Source organism: Diospyros lotus, chromosome 3 (assembly GCF_014633365.1).
Source record: "Diospyros lotus cultivar Yz01 chromosome 3, ASM1463336v1, whole genome shotgun sequence".
Lineage (NCBI taxonomy): Eukaryota > Viridiplantae > Streptophyta > Magnoliopsida > Ericales > Ebenaceae > Diospyros > Diospyros lotus.
Window position 1 is genome coordinate 31286486 of NC_068340.1, and position 11556 is coordinate 31298041.

Below are 11556 nucleotides of genomic sequence, written 5' to 3' on the forward strand. Positions count from 1 at the left end.
TGTATTCCTTCTTCACGTCATTGGAGTTCGGCTTCTTTAGAGGCCTGTCGGAGAACCTTTTCCTCCTCTACGCGGCCAGCAAGATTGCCTTCCTTATAGATATTGTGGTTCAATTATTCGTCGCCTACAGAGACTCTCATTCCTACGTCGTCTACAGAGAATCCCAAACTTATCACTCTTTGGTATATATATATATATATATATCTACTTCTCCTTTGCCCCTTGAAAACTGCTTCATCTCGCACATTTGCTGGATTCGACTTTGATTTTCGATTTCTAGTCTTTGAACAACAACTTCAGCCAAGGCAAACAACCAAGAAGATCAACTAGAAATTGAGACTTCAAACAATGCGAGACAAAGCAGTTGATTTTCTTCAAACAGTGCGAGATGAAGCAGTTGATTGAAGCAAACAGTACAGTGTGCGACGAAGCAGCTGATTTTCTTCAAATAGCGCGAGACGAAGCAACTAATTGAAGCAGCTGATTTTCTTCAAACAGTGCAAGACGAAGCAATTGATTTTCTTAGTTGCTTGCCTTGGCTGAAGTTGTGGGTAAGTAGATTATTTTGTGTCTGTATATTTGATTATTTTATGTAGTTGATTATTAATTTGTGTATTTGATTACTGATTATTTATGTATGTGTACTTGATTATTTTTATGAAAAATAATGATAATCAAATATCAAAAGTTAGAAAAGTGCAATAATTTATAGGTAAAATATTAAGTCAATCAAACACCTTCAATTAACATTTTTCCTAAAATTTAATTATAGGCAATTCAATTACTTAGAAATAATTTTTTTTCTATACAAATTTCATACTTGCAATCAAACACACCCTTAGTGTATTATCTCTTTGTTTGAGAGAGTTAGGAAAATGAAAAAAATAAAAAATTATTAAATAATAAGTGACAAATATACTTTTATAATAAATGTTGAGATTGGTTTTATTCATATATAATATTAAGAGTCTGCTTGGTATAAACGTGATGCGAGGTGATTGAGGGAAATTTGCAAAAATAGGGCTCTCCATAAAAAACTTTGCAAAAATAGGACACGTTAAAAATTTTTACAAAAGTAAGACTTTTGAACGTAAATTGGACAAAAATACTCTCACTTTTCAATTAACTATTTTCGTGTTATTTATTCTTCTTTTTAATAGATTTTTCCCTCTTTCTCTATTACTCTCTATATATAAAGTATATAGATTTTTTCTATTAGACGTACCTTAATGCTATCTAAAATGCAATTATAAAAATTTGTCCTTATTTCTATTTTATTTAATTAAGTAAAAATAATTTTTACGCAATCTAAATCTATTGCATTGTTGGTTCGTCTCAAGTAGTAAAAATCTCCGTCTATCTCATCTAGTTTCCTTTTGCATCGCTCTCCCAAACACATCCACAAGCATTTTGCCAGCTTTTTAAGTGGACCAGCTTCTCTATTTTACAGAAATTAACTTTAAAATATTTTTAGAGTTAATTCTATCTCTAGGGATGTTATAACGCTATACGATATTTGCTTAAATTTTTTATCTTTTTTATAAAGCTAAGTTTGGTGAGATAACTTTAGTAGTATCTTACTTTAATTTTTCACACTCAAAAGGCTGTCCAAGCACAAAGAGAGTTTTTATTGGGTGGTTAATGATATTATTGTTAACCTATTTATAGGAAAGCAAACGGGGCTCTAACTGATCTAATTTTTATGTTTATTTTTTATACATTTTTAGATGAATCTTATACCTATATCTTTTTTTTTTTGTACTAATTTTTATTTTAAATAAGTTAATTGAGCCTCATTAGAGACTTACTTACATTTTTACCTTATTTACCATTAAACCTCGATTTCATTTAATATTTCCAATATTTATAAGAATCAATTTAAAAAGTCATCATTAGTCTATTCATCTTTTATAATGTCAACGGATCATCTATATGATGTGTCATTTATAAAAATATGTGTTCATATACTTACTCATGATAAAGATGTAAAATAATAATTTTTAATAATTGAGATATAAAATTTTGATATTTTATACAAGGATTAAATGTTATATTTTTTAATTATAAAAAAAAGCTTTATATGTATTAAGTCTACATTTTTAAATGAGATTGTGCAAATGACAGCCAATTAAATACTAAATACTTAATCAATTATTCAAATAGTTACAACTATTTTTAAAGGCCACGTGTTCAAATTTTGGTTTAGACCATAAATCTGGTCTCATCAAATATTGAATAAGTTTGGTCGGATTTTTATTTAAAAAAATTTAAAATTGATTTTTGATTTAATCCAATCCCAATTTTAAACTCAATGCTATATAAATTACTATATATATATATATATGTAACATTGCTATACAAATGTACAATAATAATACATTGTTGTATACTTACAGCAGTCTATGTGCTGTAAGTATATACAACACCATGTAAATATACAACAATGTAACATAGGACCGATTGGGTCTGGTTTTTTTTTTTTTAGTCTTTATTTGTGTAGTGTTTATTAAAATAAGATAATATAAGATTATATCAATATAAGATTTAAATATTTTTCAAACTAAGATATGAAATGATTAAGATAAAGTTGTGAAACATTTCAAAAATTTTATCAAATTGTGTTGTTAAATTTTTTTGAATGTATTTGAGGACATATAGATCATTTTTTTTTTTTTTATCTATGAGGTTCAAGATAAATTTATTTTGGGGGGTGAGATAAATTTATATGAACAATTCCAATTAAAAAGTTACATGATTTTTTTTTTCAATAGTTACTAGATAAATTTAACAAATATAATGAAAAATATTTTTATCTATAATGTTTTTCATATCTCACTTTTTTTTAGTTTATATATTAGTTAACAAACACTATCTTAAAAAGATAGGTAGATATTGGTTAATTAATTTCATCTTAACATGGTGATTATTCTCTATAAATTATAACTATTATAATAATCACATGGGAAATTCTATTAGCAACCTGTGAAATTACTCTTCACAACCTATACCATGTAAAATTCCTCACTAATTCTAAAATTCTCTCTTTTTCTCTCCCGCATCATATACACACATACACACACAAACACATATGTATATATATATACACACGAGCAATAGCCATGGCTACCGACCCATCGCCATTAACCCCTCCCCCCACACATTCTCACTCTCTCTCTCTTTATGTACAATGGCTGCGAGCCGTAGCAAAGAGAAAGAGAGTGGGTCGGCTGCCATGGTCGACCCACACACACATATATATATATACACACACACACACATATATATATATATACATAGCATGGCCGCGGCCATAAAACTCATCTTAGCGCGCACACACACATATATATATATATATATACACACACACACACACGAAAACATAGCTGCGGGCATTAGAAACCTCTACACCTCGCGGTGTGGAGGATTCTCAAACCTCCGCACCACTAGGTGCGGGGGATCATCTTGCGATGCGGGGGTTGCTGAAACCCCCGCACCGTGAGATGCAGACGTTTCTAAAACCTCATCCCGACCTCTCCCCACCCCGGTGACGATGGCAGCATCGTTGCCTTCGTCACCCGCGATGGTAGCGGCTGCGATGCCACCACCATCACCCCAAGTCGGGGAATGCTGGGTTCCCCGATTACTGCCATGTCTAGGTTCCATGGTCGCGGCCATGCGTGTGTGTGTATATATGTGTGTGTGTGAGTATGTGTATCTATATATATATGTGTGTGTATACAGTATATATGTGTGTGGGGGGGGGGGTCAGCCATGGCTGACCCACTATCTTTCTCTTTTTCTCTCTCTGCGACGGCCGCCAGGTGGGTCGACTTTCATGGTCGTGGCTATGGAATCGTGTATGTGTGGATTGGCCATGACAGCCGACCCATTTTCTCTCTCTCTCTTCTCTTTGCAACAGTTGGGGTTAAAATGAAACCGACCCATTTTCTCTCTCTCTCTTCTCTTTGCAACAGTTGGGGTTAAAATGAAAATTTTAAAATTAGTAAAGTATTTTACATGGTATGAACTGTAAAGTGTAATTTCATGGATTGCGAATAGAATTTCCCTAATCACACACTCTCCTTAAAATGTGTCATGGTTGGTACATCAAGTGCACTTTAACTAATGTCCAGTTGTTATAACATAGCCTTTGGCAATGCCTTTCGGAAGGGGAGCTTCCTTAGAAGTGATGGGACTTCCCTATGAGCGTGATCCAGCGAAACGGTTTTCAAGTACTAGCTTCCCCAAAGAACTAATCAAAGACCCTTTTGGGACTTGCTTGCTTGAAAGATTGGCCCACGTTCTTTAGTACTTTTTCGATTGAGACATCTCCCAAAAGCTCTTGAGAGACTTTTTTCCCACATTCTGAACCAGGCTATTCCCCAATAACCTAGCCTGCACCTTTTAGGGCTTCCTTCCTCCAAAGACCAGTCTTGGAGGGGATGGGGGTTCTGATCCTAACCTAAGACACCCAAAGACTTGTGTCCTCTCACCTAAAGGGTCCTATTACGTGTCTCTATACACACATGTCACATGCTTTGGTCCTTTGGCGACTATAAATACCCCTCAATCCCACATTTTTAGAATTCGAATCAAAACCCCGAAGACCTAGACTAGATCTATACACACTAAGTCCGCTTCTCTTTCGAAGCCTTTATTTGCACACATCATACCTCATTTGCATCTTACTTTCAGCATCATGATGACTCTTGATTTGGGCATCAGAGTACCCGTGTGGGAGAGATTCTTATATGCATTTTGATTGTTTTTGTCTTATAGATCCAAAGACCCAATAGCTCTTCTAAGCATCTATCAACTATTTCAAACAACAAATACACTTTCAAAAGGCCTTTCGAAGCTTCAAAGCCATTCTTGGAGGCATTCCCAGCTCTCTCATAGCCCTACCTCCAAAAGTCGTGCCAAAAACCCCTTGAATTCTATCATATTTTGAAAACTCTCTGGGTGACACCATTCGGGTGATTTATGGGGCTTTTTGCTCGTTTTCTCAGACAACGAATCAAGTATTGTCCCATGTGCTTCTTTACTTTACTAGACACTGGATCAAGCATAGATCTTAACACTATCTTTTTACCGGATTTTGCCAATCCTTGATGAGTTTTCCCATGACAAATAAGTTTTGATTGTTATATTCTTGACAACAACACCAATAACACTCATTAGTAAAAACTTTTCATTAAAAGATACATGGGCAAGTAATGAATTACTCTAAATAATTAATATTGTGATTGCCTGGGAAAGTCATGACTATTTAAAAATAGTATGAACAACTTTATAAATAATGTTATGTTTCATAAAATACATGATTTTTTCAACTTCTAGGTCATTCTCAAGATTTGTTTATTGTAGAAATAATCTTTGATGCTTTAATATTCTTGCTGTCACTGGTAGTTATTTGGAAATTTGACTTTGCAGAATAGAGGAGTCACTGGAATTAGGGTAACTCGTGGGCTGTTGAGGCTGCTAAAGTAGCGAAGAGTGTTAGTCAAAGTTATATATCTATATGTTTTTTCACTATCAAAGATAAGAAAAGAAGGAATGAGTTAGTGTTGTAAAAGATTATCAATATTCAGGTTTGTCCAAATTTGATGGTTCAACATAATTGCCTGATTGAAGAAATTTTAATGATTATAATAACAAAAATTAAAATATAACAATTTAATTTATTACGCTACATAAAATTTAACAACTAACAAACTAATTTACTCAATTAATTTCATATACCTAAAGGTAAATAATTGCACAGACTTTGAACTTTTAATTATCCCTCAGGCCCGCCAATTCTGTGCTGAGGTGGGTGCTCGCTATTGGGTGTCGTCTGCGCCAAATATACCTATTTAAAGCAGACCAATTTTACAATCGACAGCCAAATTCATCTAAAATGCCGCACAGAGACGCAGAACAAATTTCCATCTTTCGCTCCCAAATCGAACACAGAAGTTGAGTCTCGTATCCATACTTCTAACTCGAATTTATTGTTCTTAATCTCCATTCTTGCTGATCTCCTCTTGACTACATGCAGATTCGAGGACGAAACTCTACGAGTTCTCGAATCCATTCTGGTCGCCAAAGATGTCAAATCGTTGCTCGTAGTCCGGTTGAGCTTGAAGGAGTTCATGAGGCGCGAATCTCTGCGTATTATTCGCGAAATCGAGGGGAAATCTGTTGAGCATAAGCTTTCCGTACTCGATTTTCTTGTTCGAGCTTTCGCCCTTGCTGGCGATGTTGAGGCACAGCTTCGAAATTTTTTTCGTCTTATTACATATAATTCGTGTTCATACTCAAGATCAATAATAGGAGTTGTTGATTTCCTTGATTTACTCTCATCACAATATACAATAATTCTAGTCATACCTTGTTGCCTTCGTGTCTTCAAATGAATAGGCTCTTATTGCCCTTGCTTATTTTCTAGTTTACATGTTAGTTGATTCAACTTTGCCAAGAGTAATATATTTTTCGTCAAATTATTGCATTGGTTTAGGAATAACATGTAAAGTGACCATCACACGGCACACCTTGACATTTGAAATGAATAAGTTGACGTCGAGCTTGGAAGTATTTATAGTTTACTTTTATGTTTATATATGCCAACTTACAAACAAAAAAATGTTGATTCAATTTAGATTGCTATTGCACTACGTGTTTATGGTAGTGTCATGGAATGAGATACATTCATGTTTTGTATGATATAACAAGGTTCTTCCCAAGTTTTTCTGTAAAAAAATAGTACCGAGAACTCTGAACTGAAATTTGAATGTGTCTTGGGACACATCCAATTCTTTCAGAGCTGCTTGGCATTGAGATATGAAGCTTTGGTTCTGCGAGAACTGATGTCAGCAAGCACCAAATGGCTGCAAGTTTCATACAGAGAATGGATGACTTTTGCCAAGCATTCTCTTGATAATGGATTCCATTCCAATGCCAGAAAGGTAAATGATTTCAATCTTGTACTTTTAAGTCAGTATTATATTGATTCTTTATCTCTTTACCTCCTTTTTTGGAAAGTAGTTTTGTACTTGATTCTCATCACAATATGCATTTTGCTGGTTGATACTTAATATTGACTCTCATGACCAAATACATTACTTGTCAGCGGCCATCTTCCACACTAATTGTTGCGCATGGTTAGCTTAGCTGAAAGGACTTGGTTCCATCATTGATGTTATAAGTATGTTTACATTGTAGGAATAAAGAGATCTTTTGTTTTTAATTAGGAAGTTTGGAGAGAGATCAGGTGGTAGAACCATTGAATCAAATCATAGATAGGTGATGATGCGGAGCCGATCACCTTCTTCTGTCTCGGACCAAGTACCTGCAAAAAGGGTGGGGACTTGCTCCCCGTGATCCCTCCGACGCTTAAGTCAGTTCATAGGGTTTTTGAGGAGTATAATAACATTAATGAAAGATAATAGAAGAGTCCCTTAGGAATCAGATCCCATACCTGTAGAGGTTGTCCTCTATTTATAGATGTCCGTTAGCCTTTCCCTTAGGAGATAAGATATATTTCAAAAAGAGATGTCGATCCCCTTTCCATGGGGAGAAAAGATAATCTTCCCTAATAGAGATAATTCTTGAGATATTTAAAGATATCATTGGTTGACTTAATCTTCCTCTTTATCTCTTTCCAGTTCAAAATCATAATAAAGATTATAAAGATAAGCGGAGCTCCTAAGTCTTGACACGTGGCGATTGCCCATTGGCCTTTACTAGCACACATGGCTCCAAGTTAATAGTAACCTCTAGGGGTAGCACAGTAAAATTGCCCCCCTATAAATATTCCCTCATCAATAGGAATTGTCGAGGAGATATAAAACAGTCAAAGGAAACTTTAAATTATGTCTCCAGAGAATTGATGCAATTAGAGGTTCTGTTCCCACTAAAATTTCATATGAATCTGAATTTTATTTTTATGGATACCAGATCTGGTTTTGATATACAAATCCATAAGCTGATTGTTTGGTGGTTTCCATGAATTTTATTGTTTTAATTCTTTTCCTTATAGCTTATGTGGGGAGCTATTTCCATTTCCTGGTAGCTTTAGTTTCCAGGAATTTTTCTTACCGAAAGAAATAGGTAACGGTGTATCCTTGTTGGATCTTGAATGAACTAATATCGTTTTGCGTTGGGAACTAAATGAAGAGAACATGTATTTTATCCTCACTTATGTATAGCTGGTGGACCTCAGCAGAAGGAAAAATATTGCCAGACTCTTTCTTTAAACTGGTTGTGACTAGTGACTTAATGCTAAATTTTTGCTTGATTCTATTGGTTGATTTCATCTATTGAATGCCAAGCATCTGTTGAATTTCAGTTCTATAAACATATTTTCAATTCTTTCAATTGCATACATGGCTTTGGAATTTCTTCTTGGAGCCATTCTGGTGTTGTAGTTGTATGTGGATCTAGTCCTGGCTTTCAAATTGTGACTTCTACATTTTGTAGGCATGTGAAAATGCACTATCATGCTATCAGATCAATGGAATGCTTGACACTAATACAGATGATCTTGAAGTTCTCGACAGTATTAGAAGACTCAAGGATGTTGCTACGGCATTGTCTGCTTCACATTCTGGCGAGTATTGTTTAGACTATAAACTTTTCAAATTTGTTCATTTTGTCAAACACGGTAACTCTGGCCAGCCGTGAGTCATTTTGATAATTGTAAGATATGGATGTTGACTACTACCAAGATATAACAATGAATTTAGTTATCGGAAAACATCGTCGTTAAGCTGCCTGAATCTACAAGGAAGAAAATAGTTAGAGGACGTGGGAGGGTTCCTGCGCAAACACTCCGATCTTTAAATTAGACACTGAGAGTGATAAAAGCTTGAGAAGAATATTTGCACTAGTATTAGAGAAGTACCTTTTTTAGAATGAGTGTTTGTCTATTTATAGAAGAATATGGAGTAATTCAAAGTGTTTCATGATTAAGATTCTTGTAAATAATATTTATTTTAATTATTCCTAGTTTGGTTGGAACTAGGATTGCTGTGGATAACATCTATCTTTTATAGGTGATATTTATCTTGTCCTTTTTGGGGATGAAATTCCTTGTATATAATCTCTATCCTTTTCCTAGAAAGATTTTCAACTGTTTGAGTTATCAAGTTTACACGTTGTAAGGTCCTCATAATCGGGGAAATATTTTTGCGGAGAATCGAATCTCCTACGCACCTCGATGGACGGGGGGGCCGCAAACCCCTAGCGTTGTGGGTCTTTTACGGTCACAGGCCTTGGCGACAATTGCTGGCCATGTACTTTCCACGATCGTGGTCCTTTGGGGGCTGTTTGGGCTGCGAGGATTTCATGCGCCCTTTTCTCATTCTGTCCATTTGGGTTGATTTATTTTTTTTTCCTTTTTATACTATGGCATATCAATTGCTCTTCACTCTTTTACCTAGATTTCCTAAGGAGAAGAGTAGCTTTTCTTTATAGATCATTTCACATGTTTTCCTTTATCTGTTTTTGGTGTTGAACTTGTCCACCATGTGGAATTCAAGTTTAGTTGATTGAAGCCAATTACCCTTGTGAACTTTTAGGGAGGAGCTCTTAAGGCCAAATCGTTAAAGAGGAACGGAGCTTAGGTAGAGCGTCTCTCAACTTTTAGTCTTAGGTAGATCGCCACATTGCATTTAGGTGATGGCATAGGTAAGGTTGGGACGAAGTAGGGGCCTTATGTAATGTGGCTCTCTAGTCTGTTATGAGCGACCAATTTCATCATAAGGCTTTCCATCAAGGGAGATTGCATCGTTGCTCCTTGGTCTTTTGGCTTTGAGGAGGCGTTGCTCCCTCTTCCTAGTCCTTTATGATTGTGGGATAGTCGTTATGCTTCTGTTTTTGGTTAGTTCTCGCACCTCCATGCCTCAGTTTCAGATTGTTCTTGAGAATTCATGCTTCAGTTTTGGATCATTCTCACGCCTTTGCCCTTCAGTTTTTGGACCATTCTCACACCTTTGCGCTTCAATTTTTGGACCGTTCTCGCGCTTTTGCACTTATATTTTTAGACCGTTATCGTGCCTTCATGCTTTGATTTTCGAATCGTTCTCGCGCCTTTATGCTTTGATTTTTGGATTGTTCTCACGCTTTCGCACTTCAATTTTTAAACCATTCTCACACCTCTGTGTTTCGAGTTTTGGACCGTTCTCGCGCTTCTATTTTTAGACCGTTATCGCGCCTTCATGCTTTGATTTTCGAATAGTTCTCGCGCCTTTGTGCTTTAATTTTTGGATTGTTCTCGTGCTTTCGCACTTCAATTTTTAAACCATTCTCACATCTTTGTGTTTCGAGTTTTGGATTGTTCTTGTGCTTTTGCGCTTCGATTTTCAGACTGTTCTTACGCTTTTGCGCTTTGGTTTTCAAACTGTTCTCATGTTTTCATGCTTCGATTTTTAGACCGTTCTAACGCCTTCGCGCTTTGGGTTTTAGGCTTTGTTTGTCTACTGAAGTTTTTGCTCTTTTTCAATGCGTTCATTGTCTTGAAGGAAAAAATAAACAAAAAAGGTTATTGCCACAAGATGAAAGTTTATTTTATTCATGCATGACGTTCATATATTTAATCATGCCTATGATACTTTCTTGAGGCGAGTTATGTGGATTCCTCTACGAGCTTTTGGCCTTCACGCGATAAAACGTGTTTTTGTTAAAAGAACCTTTTGTTCCTTCAATGCTTTCCTCACCTTGAATTGTGCCCCTAGCATTCATGACAATCAATATGTTCTTTCCTTTGGGCTCTTCTATCCACAAATTCTACTAGTTCCCCGTCCCTGACTAGTGCATTTATCTAATTCTTCAAGTCTTGGCCTTTGTCAGTGGAGTGGCCTTGAGTATTGTGAAATTGGCAGAAGGCATCCCTTTTTCTCCCCATAGGCTTGTCAGCCTTATTGGGGAAATTAATAAGGCCCGTTCCTTTAATGACTGCTAGGATATGGGAGCATGACTATGTGAGCAAAGTATGTTTTTGTGAATTGGAGTTGAAGGGTATCATTGTGTTTTTTAGCCTTCTCTTCCCTTTGGTTTATCTCTCCGTCGAAGTCTTTTTCTTTTCTTTTTAGGTCTTTTTCTTTGTTTCTTCCTACTATTTGCATTACTTCTGATTCCTTACGGACAAATCTGTTAGAGTAATTGGTGGCTCTTTAGCTAAGGATTTTTGTAGTGATGTAGATCAGGTTCCATGCAACATAGCCACAGCAACTACCCATACTTGCAAATCTCGCACCTCCAATGTTGCATTGCAGAATTTGTCAACATATTGGCGCAATGTTTCTTTACTGCTTTGTCTAATACTAAGAAGATATGTTGCATCATTTTTCCTTTGACTATTGATGATGAATGCCTTAATAAACTTAGATCTCAATTGTTTTAAAGTGGATATGGAGTTTTCAGGCAAGCTGTTATACCATGTTTAAGCATGATTCGTCAGAGTCAAAGGGAAGGCTCGGCACATAACTTCATCTTCCCATCCATGTAGTATAATGAGGGATCCATAATTTTGGACGCAGTTGTGAGGATCGCCCTTGCTTGAGTACACACTCATCT

At 35.8% G+C, this 11556-nt stretch overlaps 1 protein-coding gene across 1 annotated transcript; it reads left to right on the forward strand.

Annotated features, from left to right (window-relative positions):
* The first annotated feature begins 5807 nt into the window (after positions 1-5807).
* On the forward strand, positions 5808-8718 carry LOC127797752 (protein DOUBLE-STRAND BREAK FORMATION). The gene is made up of 2 exons (XM_052330890.1): positions 5808-6947; positions 8461-8718. Exons 1-2 carry the CDS (start codon positions 6849-6851, stop codon positions 8662-8664), a joined length of 303 nt encoding a protein of 100 aa, XP_052186850.1. The 5' UTR covers positions 5808-6848; the 3' UTR covers positions 8665-8718.
* The last annotated feature ends 2838 nt before the right edge of the window (positions 8719-11556 follow it).